The following is a 25,998-nucleotide window of genomic DNA, read 5'->3' on the forward strand; positions in this document are numbered from 1 at the left end:
TATAGAGCTTGCAGTCCACTAAAACCCCCAGATCTTTTTCCAAAACAATTGCAGTCTGACCATGCTTCCTCCATCTCATACCAGTGAAATTGAATTTTTTCATACCTAAGTACAAGATTATATTTATCCCTATTGAATTTCATCTTATTGGATCCATCCCAATGCTCTTTCTACCCTGACAGTGACTTTATCTTTATCTTATCTTTACATCATCTGAAAATTTCATGAGTATGTCATCTGTGTCTCTACCCAAATAACTGTTAAGAATGTTAAAGCATAGGGTCAAGGGGGCAGCTAGGTGGTACAGTGGATAAAGTACCAGTCCTGGATTCAGGAGGAACTGAGTTCAAATCTGGCCTCAGACACTTGACACTTACTAGCTGTGTGACCCTGAGCAAGTCACTTAACCCCCATTGCCCCATTAAAAAAAAATAAAGCATAGGGTCAAGCACAGATCCCTGGGGCACTCTACCAGAAACCTTCTGCCATGTTGACATTGAACCATTAACAGCTACTCTTTGAATCCAAACATCCAACACATCTGATTGTATTATTGTCCAGTCCACATCTCTCCATCTTCTCCATAAGAATAGTCTGAAAAAAAGAATAGTCTGAGATACTTTATCAAAAGCTATAAATTATATTTATAGGATTCCTGACATCTACCAGATTAATAATCATTTCAGAAGAGACAATGATGGGGGCAGCTAGGTGGCACAGTGGATAAAGCACTGGCCCTGGATTCAGGAGGACCCGAGTTCAAATCTGACCTCAGACACTTGACACTTACTAGCTGTGTGACCCTGGGCAAGTCACTTAATCCTCATTGCCCTGAAAAAAAAAAAAGAGATAATGATACTAATCTGGCGTCAATTTCAGTTATCATTATCACCATCATATCATCATCATTCACATGTATGCAGAGAGGTAGTGTGGTGCAGTGTAAAGAGTGCCAAACTTTCTCACTGAACTTAGTCGTGAGACCTGAATTCAAATCTTACCTCTAGCACTTACATATGTAAGTATAACTTACACACACACACACATACACACACACACACACACACACACAAGAGCTTAAACTTCTGTTTCTTCCTCTGTAAAATAAGGGAGTTTGACCCAGCTGGCTTCTGAGATCTTCTCTAGTTCTAGATGTAGGATATTACATGTGACCTGGAACAAACTACTTCCCCTCTCTGGACCTTAGTTTCCACCTCTAGAGAATGAAAGAGTTGAACCAAATGATCTCTAATGTGATCTATGAGCCTAGCCATATGTACATACATGTACATACATGTACCACTGTATACACACATATATACATATGTACAATACACATATGGATATGTATATAAGCATACATATACCCCCAAACCAAGGGAAGCCCACTCCATAAGACATAGTTAAGCTGGAAGTCAGGATACCTTCTTCATCAAAGGCCTTTGCGAAAGTGAAGTGGTTTGGCTCAATCTTGAAATATAAATCCCCTTTTTATTTCCTTAAAGAAGATTCCCGCATGAAGCAGGAGATCCCTCCCCCACTTATAGTCTGCAAATGTACTTCTTTGCATAACAGATGGAGCATGGGGGAGGGGAAGGACACACACGTTTCCACACCAAAAAAAAAAAATACCACCAAATGTGAAACTGGAAAAACAGATGCTCGCCCATCCCGGAGGGTCTGTGTATCTCTCTTGAGAGGACCACTGGGGTAGTTTGCTTGCAAATTTCTGAAAGTAAGAAAACGTCCAGAATAAAACATGAACAACAACAAAGACTGGTCTTGTCGGTAGAAATATTGGGATTGAAAGCTGGAAGGGCCCTCAGAGATGAAATCCCACCCCTTCTTTTTTTTTACAAAAAAGGGAAACTGAGGCTCAGAGAGAGAAAGGGCTTACCCAAGGACACACAGAGGATCCCAGCTCTAGAGTTGAAAGGCAGCTCAGATGCCATCTGATGCCATCAGCCACCATCAGTCCAGCCTTCACATTTTACAAAGCAGGAGACTAAGGCCCAGAGGGGAAAAGCTTGCATAGGGTTACAAAGGCAGTAAGCTTCCAAGCCAAGATTCAAACCTTTGCCCTCTGGCTTCAAATCCAGTGCTTAGAAGTAGCCAACTGAAGTCTAGCCCAGAGAAATCAAAGATTAAACCCCACCCCCAAACCCAATTGTGTCCACTGAGTGGGCAATGTGATTTCTAGAGTCCATTTCCCTCATAAGCCATTGCTTCTCGCTAACATCATGCCACCATATCAACCTCAGTAAGTCAACTGGGACATTTTTTCTTCAAAACATATTTGTGGAAATAATGACCTTTCCTTTAGACAATGGATTTCTATCTAAATCTTCCATAATTTCCCCCAGTCACATTTATCAACTGTTCTGAACACACACCAGCCATCACAGCTTGCTGCCTACCTTCTTCTTCTGCAGCTGATCCCAAGAATTCTTCTGATTCCCTTTAGACACATTTGTTACTAGTACCCAAGGTAATAGATAAGTCCAGTCCACATTCAGACACGACTTTGGGGGGGGGAGGGAAGTCAACATTCTGGATTTTGAATTTTTTTATTACAAACTTACTGGCAACAAAAATTTAAAAATCAAAGAACATATAAAATAGAATTAAAAACTCAAACAACAACAATAATAACAAAAATATGGCATTTTAAGGTTTGCAAATTTTTTTACAAATATCTCTTTTTATTCTGCTAGGTGGGTGCTATTATTATTTTTATTTTACAAATGAGACAAACTGAGGTTAAGTGACTTGCCCAGGGTCTTATAGCTAGTAAGTATCTGAGGTCAGATTTGAGTTCAGGTGTTCTTGACCCCAACCCCACCCTAGCCACTGAACATTCAAAAAACAATGCTGCTCTGATTTGCTGATTTCCTCCAGGCTCAGCCTGATTTCTGGGGGTCCCTTTAAATTTTTTCTTTCCTCTTAAAAGTATAAGAGAATTTGGGGCCACTAGGTGGCTCAGTGGATAAAGCAGCGGCCCTGGATACAGGAGGACCTGAGTTCAAATCCAGCCTCAGACACTTGACACTTACTAGCTGTGTGACCCTGGGCAAGTCACTTAACCCTTATTGCCCCACAAAAAAAGGAAAAAAAAGGAAAAGAGAATTCAGGTTATTTTAGGATTCTGGTTCATTGATTTAGTCATTCATGGATTCCCAGATCTAGATCTGGAAGGGACCTCAGGGACCATCTAGTCCAACCCCCTCATTTTACTTATTAGGCCCTAAGAAGTAAGTAACTTGTCCAAGGCTCAACAAACATGAATTGTCTGCTGTGAATAAAATCCTATGCTGAGTATTGTAAGAGACACTCTCCCAGATGTAGTTAAGATATATGGGGTATTTACAGTCTAGTGGGGAGATGTGATATAGACACAAAGCATTATAATATGGGATATCATGTGGGCATTATATTACATATACATAAGAGCTGTGAACCATGTGCTTTCATGGTTTTTCAGTTCAGTTCAACAAACAGTTGTATGCAGAATGCCCTAATCTCTAAAGGAGATCTAGCTTGGAGTACAACACAGTGATTGGCACATAGTAAGCACTTCTTTCTTCTTAAAACCTGGTCCTGGGCACCTAGGTGGCACAGTGGATAGAGCACTCAGGAGTACCTGAGTTCAAATCCGGCCTCAGACACTTGACACTAACTAGCTGTGTGACCCTGGGCAAGCCACTTAACCCTCATTGCCCTGCAAAAAAAAAAGGAAAAAAAAAAAGCCTGGTCATAGAGCCTCTGAAATCTCCAGCATTTTGGTGTACTAAGTGTGGTTTACCATTATTTGGTTTCTCATCTCTGCAAGCTTGAGAATGCCTTCTCTGGCTAACCAATCTTTGTTATTTCTCTTTTCTGCAGGTAGTAATCCTGGGGAAACATTCCAGAGGTTATCACTACATGCTTGCGAATCTGGTAAGGACACTCAGTTAAAATGTACCTGGGTAATTGTGCCTGCCAGCTCAGGCCACATGATCTGCCAGGGGGAACCTCATCAAGCACCCCGCCTGTCCTTGATCTTGAAAAATGACTTCACTAAATACCGGGAGCTGCATGTAATGGCCATTTGTCCTCAATTATACTAGTTTTGTTTCAGCTGGGAAGCTCATAGGCTCAAGTCATTTGGAAAATAATAATTTGATAATTTATTTCTATTAGTTTACAGCTTCTTAAATGCAACTTTGATCAGCCTAATCGGATTTTAAATGTTAAGTCCCTACCAAAGTAATTCCATTATGCCACCTAGATTAGATGCAGAGACATAGCTTAGTGTCCTTAGATGAATAAGGGCCAAGTGCTCATGTAGTCAGGCATGGAGGATTACTCAGAATTGGTATAACAGCACCATTACCTACTCCACCGCTAACTGCGTGACCTTGGCAAGTCACTTGATTAGGCTGTGCTTCACTCTCCCTCTATGACATTAGGGGCTTGGATTATCTGGTCTCTGAGGCCCCTTCCAGCTCTAGAGCTCTGAGCCTATGTGTGACCTTAGGCAAGTCACTTCCCCTTCCTGGGCCTCAGTTTCTTCCTCTGTAAAATGAGGGGGTTACACTAGATGGTTGAATTCTGAGGGCCCTTCCAGCTCTAGATCTCTGAGTTTGCATGTAACCTTAGACCAGTTCCTTCCTCTCTTTGGGCTTCAGTTTCCTCCTCTGTAAAATGTGGGCTTTCGATTATATGGCCTTTCTCAACCAGGGATTCCTGATATTCTTGTTCAGGAGTTGGGAAAGACTAGGGTAACTGTGGGGGAAATGGATATCTGCCCCCTCTCCAAATCAGGCTGACTCTTGGGCCCTGGGGGGACAAGGGGTGGAGCATATTTGGTTAATTCAGGGTATGGGAAAAGCAAGAGCTGGATCCCTCAAAATAATGGTCTTTCTTTCCAAGGGCTCATTAGGTCCAGAGCCAACCCCATAATAACCTTTTGACATTCTAATAACAAAAGCTCACATTTTCTCTCTCAGCAAAGTTTGCAAAGCATTTTTTGCTCTAACAACCCTGTGAGGTAGGAACGTCAGGAGCTATCACCCCATTATACAGATGAGGAACCCATCCAGCTTTTCTACCCCTGACACTTCCTAGCTATGTGACCCTGAGCAGATCCCTTAAGCTCTCCAGTTTCAGTTTTCTCATCTACAAAATGAGGATATTAGCCCCAAGGCCTCTGAGGTTCCTGCCAACTCTAGATGCAGGCCTATCGTGCTTTCAAGTTCTTTAAGTAATTTGCTGCCATGCAAGTGATTGAACCTGAAAAACCACCTTTGCGGCCTATAGGACTAACAAGGGTACCAAGTAACTTCTCAGCAGTAACTCCTGCTGGGCCAAATATTCTAAATAATAATACCTGTGTAGAAAGAAGAGGGTCTTTAGATGACCACTTAGTTGGCATGGCTTAGCTGATGTTGCCTAGCACAAGAATTCAACAGACTTCTAACTCCAGGAGAGGCATGTATCCCAAAACGACAGATGGTGAACCAGTTGTTAGGAGAGAGGAATTGGTCTCATGATATCTAAGGACTAGTGGTACCATGGTATGGTAGAAAGATCATTAGCCATATAGTCCAAGGGCTTGGGTTCAAATCCTGGCTCTGATGCTTGCAAGTTATTTAAACTCTCTGGGCCTCAGTTCCTTTCTTTGTCAAATAAAGGAGTTAGACTAGATGACCCCTGAGGTCCCTTCTAGTTCTTTTTTATCTTTTTTTCCAATTACATATAAAAACTATTTTTAACATTTATTTTTTTTAAATTCTGAGTTCCAAATTCTTTCCCTTCCTTCCCCACTCCCTGAGATGACAAGAAATTTTATATAGGTAATACATGTGCAATCATGTAAAATATATTTCCATGTTTGTCACATGTTAAAAGAAAACACAGATGGAAAAAATAAGAAAAATATACAAAGTGAAAAATAATACACTTCAATCTGTGTTCAGAATCCATTCAGTTCTTTCTCTGGAGGTGGAAGGCATGATTCATCATGGCTCCTTCAGAATTGTCTTGGATCCTCATATTGTTGAGAATAGCTAAGTCATTCACAGTTAATTATCATACACTATTGTTGTTACTGTGTACAATATTCTCCTGATTCTTCTCACTTCACTTTGCATCAGTTCATGTAAGTCTTTCCAGCTATTTCTGAAATCATCCTGCTTATCATTTCTTATAGCACACTATTACTACACCATAATCATATACCACAACTTGTTCAGCCACTCCCCAATTAATGAGCATCCCCTCAATTTCTGATTCTTTGCCACCACAAAAGAGAGCTGCTAGAAATATTTTTGTACATGTGAGTCCTTTTCCTTTTTCCTTTGATCTTGTTGGAATACAGACCTAGTAGTAGTAGTATTGCTGAGCCAAAGGGTATGCACAGTTTGGTTGCCCTTTGCACATAATTCCAAATTGCTTTCCAGAATGGTTGGATCTGTTCACAACTCCACTTCCCTTCCAGTTCTTGATCTAGAATCCCATGATTCCAAGGACCTGACTTCAAAACCTGTTTATGGTACAGACCTTGTGCAAGCTGCCTAATCCCTCTGGGCCCCTCAGTTCCCTCATTTGTCAAGTGAAGTGATCATGTGAGCTGACCTCTAAGGTGCCTTCCAGGGTGTAATCCTCCCCATCTCCAACCAGAGAATGGGGATGCAGCTAGCCATTGCCTTTGGTTTAGCACTACTGAGGAGAATCTGTCCTCTCAACACTGAGGGTTATTACACCACCACATTATGAAGCTTGTTCCTTCCTGCCTGCTTAGCAGAAGAATTAAGGACATAATACCTCCCTGCCTGATAAATCAGTGAGAAACATCCCTCCATACTGACGGAGTACTGTCACTGTTAGTTTTCCTCCTACTCAGATAAATTAGGATGCAATTTATATTCCCCCCCTCCTTTCTGCTCTTTTATCTCTCTGACTCCCTTGTGCATGTTGTCTGGCATGCCAAGGCAATGATGCTGAATGCCATCATTCAAAGGATTCGTTTAATTAGAGAACAAATTCCAAATGTGAGCTTTTAGGGCAGCAGGTGGGGGACCCATCAGTTTCCTCCCAAAGGGAAACCAAAACCCTATGTCAGGGTTTTGGCAATGGGCCCAAATTGGACACTCTGGAGCCTTCCTCAGGTTAATTTATCTGCTGAGCTATTTCCTGTTCCTCTCCTCCCCACTATCTCAAGATAAATAGGGAGATCTCCCCCTTCATCAAAAAGAGGGAATGTCAATGTCATTTCCTAACGAGTTGTAAATAACCAGATCCCCCTTGATGCGACAAACCACCTACTATGGAGCGATTTGACTAGTGATAACCCATTTATGTCATTGGTTGTTTAGAACTAATTACTCTTAATGATATTGTTTTACCTGATAGTCAGCTAGGTGGCACTGCAGTGGATAAAGCACTGGCCCTAGATTCAGGAGGACCTGAGTTCAAATCTGGCCTCGGACACTTGACACTTACTAGTTGTGTTGCCCTGGGCAAGTCACTTAACCCTCATTGCCCCACCCAAAAAAATGTTTGGAGATTAGAAATGCCTATACTCACATCAATATTTCAGGAATCTTCCCTCCATAGCAGGGGTTCCTAATCTGGGGTCCATAGTCTATGAATAGATTTCAGAAAGTCTGTAAACTTAGATGGGAAATAAATTACATCCTCACACTAATTACCAGCTGAAATTCAGCATTTCCTTTCATCATGAATGTATGCAATAAACATTATTCTGATAAGTGGTCCATAGACTTCATCAGATAAACACAACAAAGTCTAGGACACATCAAAGGCTCAGGACCCCAGGACTAGAGCAACCTAGATCACATAGCCCTATGTGAACTTAGATGTCCTTCCTCAAGATGTTTCTGTGACTGGAAAGCTCATCACCCTGTGACCAATCCTCTGGAGACCTTTTGCTTAGACTGCTCCTTGGATGATAGATACCTATCCATTGCCAGGCCCAGGCTTAAAACCTGTCCAGCTTAGGAGGATCTGCCAAATTTGCACTTCTTTTGACACAACCTTGGAGAATGCAGAGTCACTCTCATGCCCCAGTAAGCCATTAGAGTAGGACAAGAAGGAAGAATGCAATGATCTCATCAATGTGGCTATTCCTTCCAATGGCTCAGATTGCAACTCATCCATGCTGTCTTATCTTGTGTGACTCTTGACCATGTCTTCCCATCAGTCCTCCACAAAGGACCTAATCAACATACTTGGGGCTTCCCTCTAGGTCACTTGACATTTTATGGAAACTAGTAGAGCACACAAGGTCTTCATTAGTCATTCCTTGCTCTAGCTTGCCTCCTTTCCTAATTATATTCCTCTGATGATAACCTATTGGAAATCTACTACAGATAGGGGGCAGCTAGGTGGCACAGTGGATAAAGTACCAACCCTAGATTTAGGAGGACCTGAGTTCAAATCCAGCCTCAGACACTTGACACTTACTAGCTGTGTGACCCTGGGCAAGTCACTTAATCCTCATTGCCCCACAAATACATATATATATATATATATATATATATATATAGAGAGAGAGAGAGAGAGAGAGAGAGAGAGAGAGAGAGAGAGAGAGAGAGAGAGAGAGAGAGCGCTAGGTGGTATAGTAAATAGAGCACTAGGCTTTGAATCAGGAAGACTCATCTTCCTGAGTTCAAATCTGGCCTCAGACTCTTACTAGCTGTGTGATCCTGGGCAAATCACCTTACCCTGTTTGCCTCAGTTTGTCATTTGTAAAATGAACTGGAGAAGGACACGGCAAGCCACTCCAGTATCTTTGCCAAGAAAACCCCAAATAGGGTCATGAGGAATTGGATGCAACTGAAATACAACTGGACAACAAAAAATATACTACAGCACCATCATACCCACCATGTACCTTTTCACTACCCATTGAGTGATCCACAACTTGAATTCTTCAGAGACTAAGATATTCCCTGACTTGTAATCATACAGCTTCACCAGAAGAATGCTTTAAAACAGACCTTCGTTTCAGGGGGAATCTTGGAGTTATCAAAACTGTGCCACACAATTTCCCAAAGAAAATCTAATCTGCTTTCCTGCTTTTGTTCAGCTCTGGGCCCAGTTTATAATCTATCTATAATATCCATCCAAGATATATATACATGCTGGTGTGGACCAGTCCTACTAGATACCCATCCAACTCCCTGTCATAGTTTGAATAACAGGCATTGCTCATCCACTTGGTTTTTCCTCTGTGGCTAGTTAGACTGAATTCTTTTGCCTGATTTGCTGCAATCAGCATAATGTCATCCCTAAACAGGAGTTCCTTAAGAGAGTCTTAAGAAGACTTTTTGTTCTACCTAACAAGCAGAGTAGGATTTTGTGTTCTCTACAACTTTCTTTCAGTTGTATGGTTATAAAGATATGGTATGTGGTAGAATATCATTTGAAAATGCCTTCATTCATTTCATATGTATAATGGGTATCATATTGCTTTCCTTCTCAGTTAGTGTAAGAGAGGCTTAAAGGGGAAAGAGAATTTTAACTCAAAAATGTTTTTAATTGCTAAAAATAAATAATAAAATTTTATAAATAGAAAAAATAAGTTTCCTCTATCAATAAGTGGTTAAAGGACATGACAGTTTTCAAAAGAAGAAATTCAAACTAGTAACAGCAATATGGAAAATGCTTCATATTACTAATAAAATAAGGGAATTTTTTAAAAATAAAATGCCTGCATTTTCCCTTCTCAAACCTTTACTAAGGATGTACACATTGCATGAGTAGGTTATTCTTATAAAGATTTCATAGATATGGGAAAGTAGCCAGATAGGTCAAAGTTACTGATATTTTCTCATTTACCCCCCTTTTTGTGTAAAAATAAGGTCTATATTTTTCCAAGTCTTTTGTTTCCTTCCCTCTTTCACTTACCTTGAGCATCAATTCCTCAACACCCACAAAATTGGGTCACATCTAGCACAAACCCCCTCTGTATATATTTGGTCTAGTCCAGCCACTATTTTATCATTTTAATTAGTGTCATTTCTACTTTCTCAAATAGCACAGTGGGGACAATAATATTAAAGACCAAATATGTTGACTCAACTGTCCTTGATGGAGAAAAAAAAATTGCTTTAGAAATCTTGACAGATCTTTTCTATTTTTCATCTGCTCATTGTCTTCCTTCCAGTTTTATCCTTTAAAGCCTTAAGCTTAGTTGAGTCTCTCATCAAGCTTTGTGCAAATTTAAATCCTTCCATTCTTCCATTGCTCCTTGATGTTTTATGAGGTGATAGTGTTCTTAATATTCTACCATCTTTCTCCATAAGTTTTTAGAAATGATTATATTCTAAATTGGGTTTGCTCTCTGCTCATTAAGATCAAGTATTCAAGCAGTTTCTAGTCTCTCCTGGCCTACCTATTATGGTAACTGCTTAAATTTAAAGATTACTTAAAGATCCTTAGGAAAGGGCAATTGCCTGTGTCAATGTCTGCCCTTTTTTTCCATTTCCTGTTTTCACCATCAATAGTTTGTTTAAATAGGTCATGATGGAGTTGCCTCAATTGCATACTATATTGTCTTTTTTATTCTCCTTTATATTTTGGTACTAGTTTTTATCTTTGTTCTAACAAGTCAGTGGTCCGACTATATTCAGATAGCTGATTCAGCAATTACTCCCACATTAGTAACCAATAACTTTCTGTCAGTTAAAATATAATCAAATTTAATTTTGGTAATGTTGTCTGTTGCTTCCCATATCCAGTGTCTCCTGACTTTTCTTTTTTTAATTTAGAATTTTATTTTCCCCCAATTACATGTAAAAACAATTTTCACATCCATTTTTAAAACTTTGTAGGGGGGCAGCTAGATGGCACAGTGGATAAAGCACTGGCTCTGGATTCAGGATGACCTGAGTTCAAATCTGGCCTCAGACACTTGACATTGACTAGCTGTGTGACCCTGGGCAAGTCACTAAATCCTCATTGCCCCGCAAAAAAAAACCTTTGTGTTCCCAATTCTCTTCCTCCTTCCCTTCCCACTCCCCCTCAAGAACGCAAGCAATTCAATATAAGTTATACATGTGTAGTCACGCAAAACATTTCCACATTTGCCAGGCTACAAAAGAAAACAGGCAAAAAAACTTAAAAAGAAACTAAAAAAATATGCTTCAGTCTGTATTCAGACACCATTGGTTCTTTGTCTGGGGACAGATCACATTTTTTTATAAGTCCTTCAGAGTTGTCTTGGATCATTGCATTGCTGAGAATAGCCAAGTCATTTACAGCTGATTATCTTATAATATTGCTATTACTTTGTATAGAGTACATCTCATTTTATATCAGCTCATGTAAGTCTTTCCAGGTTTCTCTGAGAGCATCCTCCTCATCATTTCACAGTTACTATTGCTAACTGAATTTCCCTCCATCCTACTCCCTCCCCTTGTCATTTACTCTATTCTCTATATCCTCTCATGTTTTCTCTCCTCAAACCTCCTGACTCTATTTTTTGTGGAGCAATGAGGGTTAAGCGACTTGCCAAGAGTCACACAGCTAGTAAGTGTCAAGGCTGGATTTAAACTCGGGTCCTCCTGAATCCAGGGCCAGTTTTTTATCCACTGCAGTGCCACCTAGCTTCCCCTCTCCTGACTCTTCTTAAAGAAAGCACAGTGCTTAAAAGACCTATTTAGTTGATAAGCCTTTAGTTGCTCTTATTTCTTACTCTTAAACCATGTTTTCCTATATATTTTTCACCATACTCTCCATGCCCACCTTTCCACTCAATTCACCAAGTATAAAAGTATACATTGAGTTAATAGGAGGGTTTTAGCAAGTTCCTAGTAGAATCTCTGTACCTCCTCATCCTCTGCCATAAATGTTAGCACAAAAGCTAAAATTTTTTTCATGGAAGGCATTTGGCAAATGCTTAACATGAGCACTATAATACGAAATGACCAAGTGTCCACAATATTAACATTGGACACACAATAAAACCAAGTCCACCTATTCTTTTATTTGCCTCTACGAGGAGAACCCGTGACCCAGACTTCCTATGGAATGGCTACTCACTGGTCATTGGACAAGGATTTCACGTTTAAGCACCCACAACAGTCAAATCAGTATTTAGAGATAGCTTCAAACCTGTGTGATTCTTAATACTCTGTACCTTCTGTTCTTCTACTCTGCCACATAATTGAAGAAGCAGAGGGGGATCATATAGGAATGAGGCCGTTTTGTATTTTAATCTATTTCCTGGGTTACCATACCCAAAGCATTCAATACCATGTGGTCAGTCTAATGAGGGTGATTTCCTCTGCTTCTAGTTAGGCTGGTCCTCACAAAGCAAAGGTGATGATGAGTTATCCATAGCTAAAACTTGGACAGGAGAGCAAATGACTCGAAGAATGTCAGCATAAGGCCATACAGGGTTCAGGGATCAGGCACAAGACCCTTAGGGTACATGAGATGAATGGTGTATTGGCTAAAATGGGATGAAAATGACTACAGGCGGGGGCAGCTAGGTGGTGCAGTGGATAAAGCACCGGCCCTGGATTCAGGAGGACCTGAGTTCAAATCCGGCCTCAGACACTTGACACTTACTAGCTGTGTGACCCTGGGCAAGTCACTTAACCCCCATTGCCCCGTAAAATTAAAAAAAAGAAGAAAATGGCTACAGGCAAGAGGGACATGCCCCCACTTGGTAGTACCTTGCTTGGGGACCCAAAACTGACGCTTGCATACCATTCGCTATAAAGTTTTATCTGGCTGTTTGGGGTTTTGTTGCCTTAATCAGGGTTTGATTCAACAAAATATAGAACAATGATTCATCATGAAGGACCCGTCACTAGAAATAAAGCAATCAAACATCATTTCTCATGATTGTCAAAGATGGATTCAGTTGATTTTGATAGTCTATGGTTCATGATTTTCCACCATTTTCTATGGACAAAAGAGAACATAGTACTGTAGATGAAGCCCAAAGATCTGAGCTTAAGTCCCACATCTACCCCTTACTAGCTGTGGGACCTTGGGAAAGTCATTTCTCCTAAAGCCTTTGTTCCTTCATCTGGATAATGGGGTGATGATACTTGTAGTACCTTTCTTTTCTTTTTTTGGCAGGGCAATGAGGGTTCAGTGACTTGCCCAGGGTCACACAGCTAGGAAGTGTCAAGTGTCTGAGGCTGGATTTGAATTCAGGTCCTCCTGAATCCAGGGTCAGTGCTTTATCTACTGCACCATCTAGCTGCCCCCACTTGTAGTACCTTTCTTCGAGGTTTGGGATGAGAATTAAATGAGAAGAATTATGAGAAAGTAGCAGTTTCATTTGCCTTCATTTGCATTCTCATCTTCTTTAACTTGGCATCTGAGCTTGCATCCACATTCAGTACCAGACACACCCTAACCCTGTAGTAGCAGGAGGAACATTCCTAAGTCCCACCTTCAGCTTCAGAGACAGAGCCCACACCTGGGCTTTTCCAGGGAGATGTCCCCTCCTATCAGAGTCAGCATTATCATGTGCCTTGCCCCCATTTTGATCCCCTTTCTCCATGTGTCTACAGGGCTTCACAGATATTGTGCTGGAAAGAGTCATGCATGGGGGTGCCAATATTACAGGATTCCAGATCGTGAACAATGAGAATCCCATGGTTCAGCAGTTCATACAGCGCTGGGTGAGACTGGATGAAAGAGAGTTTCCAGAAGCCAAGAATTCTCCCTTGAAGGTAAATCTCAATGTCTAATATAAACTTAAGCTAGCTTACCAAGGCTACCCTCCATATTGATTCCTTCCCATTAACTGCCCAGACCAAGTGACTGGGCTTCTAAATGTCCCTGCAGGAATGCCCTCCTAATGCTTAAACATAGCCACAGATGTTGGGGAATCTCAACTTGAATCCTTAAATTTAAACCAAATAACTATGTGCCCTTTTTCCTTTATTATAACATCCAGCATTAGGAATAAGTTGACTAACCTTTTTTTAAATGAATTTAATTTGTAATCTGCTCATAACAATTTCGAATATTCATTACAAGAGGGGGGAGAATAGGTAGGGAAGATTGATGAACTGAAACAGCAAATTAGATTTTCCATTATTTATGCGATCGCTTTGTGTGCTAATAAGTCCCATGAATCTCTGAGAAGCCAGATGAATTTAGGGCTGATGCAGAATAGGTTGGCTCACTGTGCATGGGGGCAGCCAAAATGTTTTTCTGCCTGCAAAAATCTCTTTTAAATAACAGCATCACCTAGATTGCTCATTTTACTGGAATAAAGATAGAAATATCAAAAACAAAAAAGTACCTTTAAAAGCTTCCACAAATGTGCGTCCTTAGACAGACAGGCCCATTTCTATGTAAAAAGCATGGTCTATAAATATCTGACTATATATAGATCAAATCAGGGGTAAGTATTCATATTACAAAAGGAATCCAAATGTGGACTTCCTTTAAAGAATCGAATGGGTGGAAAAGAGAATTCAATTTTGATAGTCAATTTACATGCAACTTTTCTTGAGCCCTGAAAATATGGAAGAATGAGTCAGGTCTTCCTTCCCCTACCCATTATCCCTAATCTAGAAAAGAAAAGAGAGGTGTTTACAAGCCTTCATCACAGTATAGGTATGCCTACCTTTCCACAATCAGAATGTTCCAGAAAAAAGTTTCAAATAAATCCAGTTTTTGAAAGCAAATCTTATTTTAAGACCATTTATGACTTATTTTAAGGCAGCCTGTGGGTTAATAGAACCCTTTGTAAAAAAAATAAAATAATTACCTTTTATAAGCAGAATTATCACCTCCTCCCCACCTAATTTATCTTTTGTGCAAATCCAGATTTTCATATACCATGTATTGTGGCAAAACAAAAGCAAAAACAGTAAAAGTCTTACTTTCATATATTGTTACAAGCACAGGTAGGGAGAAGCATCAGTTGGCTATGGAAATCTCTGTGGGGCAAGTGGACCTCTAAAGATGAGCCATTTCTCACAGGTGCTTACAGTATATGAGGGAGAGGAGAGGAGAGGAGAGGAGAGGAGAGGAGAGGAGAGGAGAGGAGAGGAGAGGAGAGGAGAGGAGAGGAGAGGAGAGGAGAGGAGAGGAGAGGAGAGGAGAGGAGAGGAGAGGAGAGGAGAGGAGAGGAGAGGAGAGGAGAGGAGAGGAGAGGAGAGGAGAGGAGAGGAGAGGAGAGGAGAGGAGAGGAGAGGAGAGGAGAGGAGAGGAGAGGAGAGGAGAGGGGAGGAGAGGAGAGGAGAGGGGAGGGGAGGAGAGGGGAGGGGAGGGGAGGGGAGGGGAGGGGAGGGGAGGGGAGGGGAGGGGAGGGGAGGAGAGGAGAGGGAGACCATTTATATTTGAAATGGAGGCTTATTCTAAAATAACACTACTTGTGTCAGAAAAGGGAAATTATGGAAATGCAATAATTCTGTCTCTCCTCCTTTCCCTCTTCCTCTCTCCTCCTCTCTCTCTTCCTCCCCTCTCTCCCTTTCTCTCCCTCTGGCCCTCCCTCCTGCTTCCACTATGGAAGTCTGCTTAAAGCAGTGTATGCCCTGACCCTCCGCTATCACAAGTACCCTACACCTAGCTGAGTGTACTCCTAAACATCTATTCACTGCCTTGCCAGTTTGGATGCATGTAGAAAGGGGTAGGGCATATGGAACAGAAAGCAAAGGGAAGTCAAAGGACCTAGGTTCAAATCTCCAATCTGCCACTTGCTGTTTGACCCTAGGCAAGTCACTCCCCCGCCCTATTTCCTTTTAAGTAAAAAGGGGGGGCACCTAGGTGGCACAGTGGATAGAGCACCAGCCTTGGAGTCAGGAGTACCTGAGTTCAAATCTGGCCTCAGACACTTGACGCTTACTAGCTGTGTGACCCTGGGCAAGTCACTTAACCCCCATTGCCCCACAAAAAAAAAATAATAACAAAATAAGTAAAATGAGGGGGATAGACTGGATAGCCTCCGAGGTCCCTTCCAGCTCTAACTCTATGAACCTATGTGTGACCTTGGGCAATTCATTTCATCTCTCTGGACCTTGGTTTCTTCCCCTCCAAAATTTAGAGTTGAACTAGATGACCTCTGAGGTCCTTTCTGCCTCTAGAGCTATGATCCTATAAAAAATGAAGGAACAATAAAAGGAAGGGAGCATTCCAGAGTTGGGATATAGATGTAAGGACTCCAAGAGAAAACCCACCAGCGCAATACAAGGAAGACACTGTGAAACCATTGAGCCTTCACCTGGCTCAGAGCCAGGAGATCTGGGGTCAAGTCTTGGCTCCTCCACTGATACATTTAATGGCTTTGAGCCAGTCCCTTCCCCCTCTCAACCACAGCTTCCCTACATTCCTCTGGGTTGCAGCAAGTCCCATTTCTGGTATAGAGAAATGAAGTTTTCACAGCCCTCCAGTAGGAGCCACTCTAACTGCTAAGCAGGCTTTAGCAAGGAAAACTCCCTCGAGTATCTTAGGAAATAGAACAGCCAAGCCCAGGGACAGCTCCCAGCACACATTTGCTCTGTACTCAACTTGCTCGCTATTTATCAATCAGACAAAAAGCACACTTTAAAAATTGATGTGTCATATTTTTTATTCAGGAAAAAATTGCCTTGAAATGACAGTCCTGATGCTTAATTTATGCCACATTTTATATCAAGGTTTCCTTTTCAGTCCTTTTTATCTTACACATTCATGCCTTGGGAAATAGAAACTTTAGAAGGCAGCAACCAACACAGTGGAAGGAGAGCAGAATTTAAAGTCACAGAAGGAGGGTGCAAATAGGAAAGCAAAGATAGTCCTGACCCTCAAGGAGCTGAAACTCTAATTGGGGAGATAACCCATCTAGAGAAGTGGTGGCCAGGGAGGGGTGTTGTAGTCTGGAAGTAACAGGAATAGTCATCAATGATACAACAGTTGACTGGTATGTTCTTTTCCAGAAACAGCAATATCCATTTGATTACTGTTCCCAGAGTTAGAGGCAGAAGGAAAGGAGGGGGGAAAGGGAGAGAAAGAAAAGAAGGGCCCACTCATGGTGCCTGTGCAAGTAGACTGGTGGGTCTGTGTCCAAGATCCCAAGGTGGGAGCTTGAATTTGGAGTCAGAGATGGAGATTGGAGTTAAAGAGTATGGAGGGTCTTGGGTCCAGGCTAAATATGGTGAATGCTCACCTATTAGAAAGCCAGACTATATAGTCAGAGGGAAGGTATTTGCAGAACTTTCCAGTTTGTCAAGAATTTTATATGCATATACACACATCCAGACATGCATATATATGTTATCTGATTTGAGCCTCGCAAATGCCCTGTGAGGTAGGTGTTTATGTATGTTATTATCCGTCATTTTACAGATGAGGAAACTGAGCTCAGAGAAGTTAAATGATTTGCTCATGATCACACAGCTAGTGTGTATCAAGGGGTAGAATTTGAACCCAGGTCTTCCTGATTCCAAGTCCGTTGTTTTATATGTTCTACCAGGCTGCTTCCCTCATCTTTAGAGTTAGAAGGCATCTTAGGGATCATCTAGTCTGTATTCTCCATTTTAGAAAGAAAGTGAAGTCCAATAAAAGGAAGTAACTGTGCACACATGCATGCATACACACACACACACACACACACAGAGCTGTAAATGACTGCTAACTCTATATATCCAGCCCTAATCAGTCTCCTGAGCTCCAGTCCTTCATCAACAACTGTCTGCTTTGCCTGCAAATCCATGTTCAGGCATAAAACATAGCCAAAACAGAACTCTCCCCCATAGAAACTACCCCCTCATTAAGCTTCCCCATGCTTTGGGGGGAATATATTACCAAATTCTCAGCTACCCAGATTGGTGACCTCACTCATCCTTGACTTTTCCCTCACCCCCAAATCTTGTCCATTTGATTTCCATATATCTCGTCCCCTACTCTCCACTCATACCACAATTGTCCTAGTCGAAGCTCTCATAACCTCTCAATTGCCTCCTAATTGGACTCCCAGCTACTGGCTTCTCCCCTCTCCAACTCCTCCTCCACATGGCTGCCAAAATAACTTTCCTAAAGCAAATATCTTTAATGGCTCCCTATTACTTCTAGGAAAAAAATACATACTCTACTCCTTAGATTGGCACCAAAATCCCTTCACAATCTGGCTACTACTTAGCTCTCTGGACATTTTAAATGACTTTTCTTGCCTCATTGGATATTTCCAACCAAACTGGCTGACAAGCTATTCTCCAAATTCTATATTCCATCTCTGACCTCCGTGCCTTTGCCCAGACTGTCCCCCATGCCAGGAATGCTCTCCATCTTCACCTTTGCTTCCTTCAAAGGTCACCACGAGGCTTCTCCTAATCTCCCTAGTTCTTAGCATTTAGAGGCTTTATGATCATGTGTTGGATGTCAGAGTGACCTTTCTTTTTCAGGTATGTCTTGGACTATATGGCTACAAAGGTCCCTTCCAGTCCTGAAATTCTGTGATTCCATGTTACTCACTAGCTCTGTGTCCATGGTCAAGTTAACCTGCCTGAGCCTCAGTTTCTTCATTTGCCAAATTTGCCAAATAATGACAAAAATAATCACAGTAATAACAATATTTATTATTATCATACACACTGCCTTCCTCCCAGGATGGTGCAGTCCATGCTTTGTGAACCATAAAATGATCTAGAAATATAAGCTGTTATTATCATAAAGACACACACCTCATTTTACTGAGAAGGAAACCAAGGCTCAGAGAAAAGGGACTTGAACAAGACCACACAGCAAGCTCCTGACAAAGCTGGGCATTGGATATGTAGGGGATGTTTCAAAACACACAAGGAACAAGTCAGAAGCCTACTGCCTATCAGTCAGCAAGCATTTATTAAATTCCCACTATGTGCCAAGCACCATGCTAAATGCATGGTACTAGGCCCGTTGACAAATAGGCATCAGTCTGCTTTGTGTACCAATGACCCCCCAAATCTGAAGCTGTCATTTGGTGACCTGTCCCATTCCTAGCAGAGCAGGCAGGATGTAGTCTTCTGTCACTCAGCAATAGTCCCTAAAAATGGGTGACATTCTCAGATGTAAAACCCAGTAACAACTGGAATTTGCTTCAATAGAAAAACAACTTTGCCTTCTGAAGACTGATTGATTACTGGCTCTAGGTTCTAGTTCGCCAGAAACAAGGCCCAGGCAGGAATGATTAATGTTTCTTCCAAATGAATTCCAGGCTGTCTTACTTGGCCATTTCCATTTCCCCCTAAGTAAACAACAGAGTTGGATTTTCTCTTACAAACACCAGCCCAGCTTGAAAACACTTTAGAGAATCTCTCTAACCCATAGCTAACCTTCTCCTCACCTCACAAGCCTTCCTTATTAAATTCATTGAATCTTTAGAGATGGGAGGTCCCTAAGAACACAGAATGTCAGAGCTGGGAGGGGGAACCAAAGATTGTAGACAATTAGGGCTAAGAGAGAACTCAGAACAAAGAATGTTAGTGCTGGGAGGAATTTTAGAATACAAAATGTCAGAGCTGGAAGAGACCCTAGAATATACCCCTCACTTTCCAAATGAAAGCCCAGGGGGTGGCTAGGTGGTGCAAGGGATAAAGCACCGGCCCTGGATTCAGAAGTACCTGAGTTCAAATCCGGACTCAGACACTTGACACTTACTAGCTGTGTGACCCTGGGCAAGTCACTTAACCCCCATTGCCCCACCAAAAAAAAAAAAAAAAGACAAATGAAATCCCAGAGCCAGAGAGGGAAAGTAACTTTGTCCCAAGCCAAACAGCTACTAAATGGCCAACTTGCAACCCCACCCCAGGTCCCAGACTTCAAATTCAGAGCTCTTGCCATAAGCCCAGCAGCATTAGCCAAACTCATTTAGACATGAAATACTTGGAGGCTTAAACCATATGGACAGAAGCCATTGATGATGCCCCACAGGGATTTGGCCAAATGGAAGACCATTCAGTGAAAGGAAGGGGTGAGGGTATTAGGGGGCAGAAAAGAAGAAATTCAATCTCTTCATAGAGTAACAACTATTTTTGTTCATTCATTAACTTCAAAATATGAGTGTGAGTATTCCTTCCATTAATATAGATTGGGGCCTCACTCCATCATAGTTAACATTTTCATGGGATGCTATGGCCAAAACAAATTTATCTTTAGGAGATCAGCCTTCTGAGGATGAACCCTCCCCTACCACACACACACACACACACACACACACACACACACACACACATACACACCTCCTGTACTCAGCTAAGCTGACACAAAGCCATTTGCCAAGCCATTGCAGCCTATAGGGTGAGAGAACCCTGACATTGCCTTTGAGGGCCGGGGTCCCCTCCATACCCTGGTGAGGCATCAGAAGAAGATATTGGGTGAAGTGGGATTTGGAGATACTTACATAATTATATATTCAGTATTTTAGAAAGAAAATATCCTAGAGCCCCAGGCTACCTTTCTCGGAGAAGAGTGTAGAGTACTCACCCTCCCAGCCAGTTACTGAACTCAGCACCATAAGATGGATGGGGTCAAAGATGGTGCAAGGGAGGAGCTTACATGCTTTGCATGAGTGAGATAGGATTCAAGGATGGATCACATGCAGAATTATCACGAGTCAGGAAGATGGTTAGATCCTTTTTATTGCAGTCGATAATAAGGGTGACTCCCTGATGAAGGAAGGTGGGGACAAAGGGTGATGAATGGATTGGGCGTAATAGAGCCTAGCTGTTTAACTTTCAGGCCTTGTCTGAGCCTCAGGTCCCTATCTCATAAGCTGAGAAGATTGGGCTAGATTATATCTAAGCACATTTCCACCCATAACAGCAGTGTATTCCAACGTTCTGTTTTCTTTCAGTACACATCCGCCTTGACCCATGATGCCATACTGGTCATAGCGGAAGCTTTCCGCTACCTGCGCAGGCAGCGAGTGGACGTGTCCAGGAGAGGCAGCGCTGGAGACTGCTTGGCCAACCCTGCAGTGCCATGGAGCCAAGGAATTGATATCGAGAGAGCTCTAAAAATGGTAATAGTAATGGCCAAGATGGAGTTGGAGGAGGGTGGGGATAGGAGACGGGATGAACAGACAGGCTTCTCTCTCAGTATGGACAAAGAAATGCTACTTCTCTGTTGTTGAAAGACAGAAGCCAAGAGGGCATAAGGTAGATATGGGAAGAATGGTAAGCAGTGTGGAGAGGGTAAACGTAGTTCAGTTCACCAACTTCAGAAAATTTGGAGCTCAGAGCAGGGGCTCAACAAATTTAGGCCAGACACACAGAACTCAGTTGAATTCAATCGACATTTATGAAGTATCTACTTTGCACAGAGTATCATTTCTAGTTCTGTGAGAGAAACAAAGTAGATCCACCTCCACGAAGCCTGCATTCTAGTAAGGGCAATGAGACATCAAAACAAACCACTGGGATGCATAACATTACAGAAGTTCATTACAGAGGTACAAAGTGTCATGTGAAATCCTGGGCAAGTAGGACATCATTACCAGGCAGGGGAGTCAGGGAAGGCTCCTTGGAAGAGGTGGCCTCTGAGCTTGGCTTTGAAAGCTGAAGAGTAATTCAGTAAATGAAGAGAGGAAGGGGGAGCATTCTAGCCATACGGAAGAGTACAAGCAAAGGCAGGAGAGAAAGTGGAAGGATTTGGGCTGCACTCCCAGCAGACTGAGTCTTCGCAAGCAGAGACCTGCCTTTACACAGTAGGTATAGAATGGAGGAGCTAGTTATTCAATGGAAAGAGCACAAGATTTAGAGTTAGGTGCCCTTAGTCTAGTACTGGCTCTACTTTTATGGCCTTAAGCAAGTCCCTTCCCTTCCCTGGGCCTTAGTTTCTCCATCTGTAACATGACTTTTAAGGCCCTCTCCAGCTCTCCATGTAAGCTAAATAAATTGCTTCCCAGGAGGTTTGTAATCGACCCATAGCTACTAAGTTAGAATAGCTACTAAGAGCACCTATCCTTTCAATAGTCTTTCCCTTCCTCCAATGAAGGAAGTCCAGGAATGTGATCAATTCCCAGGCCTCACCAGGAGGCCAGAAATCCAAGGGATCAATGACCAAATGCACGTAAAAAGTTTACTTTTGTACTGGGAGGAGACCAAATCTGACCTACACTCCCTCCTTATGACCTCCAGCAGAGGCTATTGTTGACTTGGGGCAATGATCCCTGTTGGCCCCAGAGCAAAAGCTCTTCCTTCCTATCCTCAAGCTCCTCCCTGCTTCCCTCCCTGCAAGAAGCTCTAGACTCTCTTTTCTTGCCACTGTTAATGTGCCCTGATTCTTCATTGTCCAAGGGGGCATGGGCAAAGGCGGGCAATGCTAGGAAATGCTGAGCCTACCAAAGCTGGCAATGAAGTAATAGCAAAGACCCCCACACACATACTCTGTGTTCTTCGTTTCATGTTTGCTGCCTCCCATTTGCCAAGTTGGAAACATTCAGTCCAAAGGGGTTAGCAGCCCCTGGAGCTTTCGAAGAGAAAGAAATGGTCTGTCCTCTCCTCATGCCAATTCTCATGTCATTATGTCAGTTCCTCACCAAATGTCCTCAGTGCTGATTTAGGGACATGGCACCACATGGTTCCGAAGAGCAGTTAATTAAATTCAACCTTCACAGCAGTTATAGAATTTGTGTTGTCAGGCAAAACAGAACAGCGTGTGAAAATTTTTTAAATGCCCCCAGAGTGAATCAGAGGATATGGTGCTAAAGAGACCTAAGAGAACAGCTAGTCCAAACCTCTCACTGTACGGAGGAAGAAACTGAGGCCCAATGATGAGAAGAGACTTGCCCAAGGACACAGAGGCACCAGAGCAAAGATTCTAACCTGTGTTCTCTTGATTCGAAACCCAACATTCTGTCCACAACATCAAAAGACATTTCCATCAATAGGAATGCAAGGGACCAGCGTGAATATCTCCACCATCCCATTCTTCCAATTGCAAAAATAGAAAGAGACCAGGATTTAAAAAATCATCACCTGCAAGAATAATGCAGATCACCATTGCCATTGTAAAGCAGAGCCTTTACATTTCAGGAACTCATGGCTACCTCAAGCCATAAGTGCCCAGAGCTCATAAGATTCCTATAGCCCTACCCTTCCAGCGCTCAAACCCACAATCAACCAAGCACATTCTCTTGGCCTATTTATCTAGAATCAAAATTCGGCCCACTGCCCCCAGAGAGAGCAACACAGACCAATTTCCCCCAGAAGAAGAAGCCTCACTGAAATGAATGGATAGTAAAACATCACTAATTCATTGACTGTATGAAGAAAATTCATATTTAAGAACTATAACACTAAATGTGAATAGATTGTTTTCCAATAAAAAGAGAAGAAATAGAGGAGTGAATAAGAAAACAAAACCCAACAATTTGCTTCCCACAAAAGCTACATTTAAAATATAAATTGAGTAAAAATCAGGGGATAGGAAAAAAATCTATTATGATTCAGTTGACTAAAATAGGAGGATTAGTAATCATGATCTCAGATAAGGCAACAATAGAAATTGATAAAGTCCAGAGAAACAGGCAGGAAGACTACACTATGTTTAAAGGCACCATAGACCATGAAAAACAACAACACAAAATGTATATTCACCAAATGGACCCGCAAATGAGTTCTTAGAGAAGTTGCAAAAAAAAAAAAAAAAGACTGATAGTAACACAAAGATAGCAAGAGACTTTAGTATTCTTGTGTCAGAGCTGAATTAACCAACAGGAAGATAAACAAGAAGGAAAATATGGAACTGAATAAATTTTGGGTAAGCTAGACACAACTGATATATGCCAATGCCTGAATAGGACTTTTTAAAACTATGTATATTTCCCAGCATCCCATGATATCTTGATAAAAATTGGCCATAAAGGAATCATAAACAAATGTAAAAGGCAGATATGGTAAGTGTCCTTTACAGACAAAGCAACAAAAATAATAATAAAGCAAACATGAGCAAAAGACACACCTAAATGGATACTAAGTAATGCCATCTTACCTAACAAATGGGTCCAAGAACAAATCATAGAAACAATAAACAATTATTTTTAATATAATGATAATGAAACATCATGCCAAAACTTAAGTGATCCAGCTAAAACAATCCTCAGAGGAAAATTTCTATCTCTGAAAACATAATAATAAAATGGGAAAGATAGTATCAATACACTAAGCCTGTGATTTAAAAGACAAAAAAATATACAAATTAGCAATCCTAAAGCAAGTACAAAAGAAGAAAACTTGAAAATTAGAGGAGAAATAGAAGAACCTGAAAATAAAAAACTATACAACTAATTCATTGACTGCAGAGGCTAGGCTAAATTAGTAAAATGATTTCTAAAATGATAGGCTTTTTAAATTGTGTTCTATTACTTTCAGGTATATGGTAACTCAAATCAGGCTAACAAAAATATTGCCTTAATAGAGGTCCCTAGTAGATCTACTTTAATGAATAGATGAAAATGGTTTATAATTATCACATCATTTTGTGATGCAGTAGACAGAGTGCTGGGCCTGGAGTCAGGAAAACCTGAGTTCAAATCTGGCTTTAGACACTAGCCGTATGACCCTAGGCACATCACTTAGCCTTTGTTTTCCTCAGTTTCCTCATCTATAAAATGAGGATAATAATAGCATTTATCTTCCAGGGTTGTCATAAAGATCAAGTGAGATAATAATTGTAAAGGTACTTAGCACAGTGCCTGGTGCAGAGCAGGCATCATATAAATGTTGGCTTTTATCATGATGATGGGGGTGATGGTAATGATGTTTCTATTGACCTATTCATTAAACAGATATTTCTTAACTATCTGCTATTAGGAAAACATTATAATTAGTACTAATGATATAAAGATGAAAAAATGATACAGTCCTGCCTTCAGGAAGCTTACATCCTACTAGAGAGATACATGTACACAAATAAGGATTATGACAGGTGGAGAATGTCATGGAGACAATAGAGTCTTGGGCTCTCTCAGCTGACAGACTTAGGAGTTATCTAACCCCAGCCATCCCTGAAGCATGAATCTGTTTGGCAGTGTCCCTGACAAGTGATCATCCAGCCTTTGCTTGGAGGACTCCAGTGACACCATTTCTGGAGGCTGCTCCTACCATTTGGGGACAGCTCTAATTGTTAAGAACTTCACTGTATAGGGCTGAAATCTTCCCACTTTCTGTTTCCTTTAGATTCAATACAAGTCAACAAACATTAAGTATCTCCTATATGCAAGACACTGTGCTTGACTGGACCACAGATGCATCTAAAGTGCTTGAAAGCCATGTGTTCTCTTAAGTAAGCTAAGCCCTCCCCTTTGTGTCACACTGTTTAGACTCTTCAGTGGCTTAGCCAACCCTGTTATTTTTAACAGCTAGTGTTAAAATTCAACTCAATATGACTGAATTAGCACAAACTCCAAATCTGTGTGGTCCATGCAGAGAAAGTTTTGTTGTCATGTGAGGGAAATGTGGCATTCCAGACCCTAGATCAAAGACAAACTTACTTTTGAGAAATAGTTGAATTATTTCTTCTAATGTTTTCCCTTTCATACACAAGTATGCACATGCACAACATGTACACATAGACATGCTTCCTCTTCCCTCTGCTTTCTCAGAACACCTTCAAATAGCTTTTTGCTGAGCCTACAGGATATATTCCATTGATGTGGCTTGCCACACTTATGTCATTCCAGATACACTCTTCCCACAAAAGACTTGAGACCTTCCCCTACTGCCAGAGCTTTTAATGTCCTTAGCCACCTTCCCCTCCAGCGACTCTGTGCCATCTACTTCCTTCCTGCCTAAGTAAAGGAACAAAAGCCAAGAGCTACCACATAATGAAGCTCTAGGTGTGCAACCTGGAGAACAGAAGGCTTAGTTAGAGGGGAAACATGAGCTATCTTCAAGTATATGAAGGGTTGTCATGTGGAGGAATGATTAACCTTGTTCTGTGTGACCCCAGAGGGAAGAAACAGGGACACTGCATGGGAACTGCATTTGAGGCGAATTTAGGCTTGACATCAAGAAAAACTTCCTATCAATGAGATCTGTTCCAAAGAAGAAGGGACTG

General features: G+C 41.5%; 1 protein-coding gene across 4 annotated transcripts in view; it reads left to right on the forward strand.

The window, feature by feature from the left end:
* Positions 1 to 25,998, forward strand: part of GRIA3 (glutamate ionotropic receptor AMPA type subunit 3) — a 283,993-nt gene that overhangs the window by 160,062 nt on the left and 97,933 nt on the right. For all 4 annotated transcript variants that reach the window (XR_006354013.1, XM_043974889.1, XM_043974891.1 and 1 more), the window contains exons 5-7: positions 3,883 to 3,936; positions 13,539 to 13,700; positions 20,792 to 20,959. Coding sequence is in view for 3 of the 4 variants with exons in the window: in XM_043974889.1 (XP_043830824.1) it covers positions 3,883 to 3,936; positions 13,539 to 13,700; positions 20,792 to 20,959 (384 nt within the window). In the remaining variant the exon portion in view is untranslated. The remainder of the gene's footprint in view (positions 1 to 3,882; positions 3,937 to 13,538; positions 13,701 to 20,791; positions 20,960 to 25,998) is intronic.

This window comes from Dromiciops gliroides, chromosome X (assembly GCF_019393635.1).
Source record: "Dromiciops gliroides isolate mDroGli1 chromosome X, mDroGli1.pri, whole genome shotgun sequence".
Lineage (NCBI taxonomy): Eukaryota > Metazoa > Chordata > Mammalia > Microbiotheria > Microbiotheriidae > Dromiciops > Dromiciops gliroides.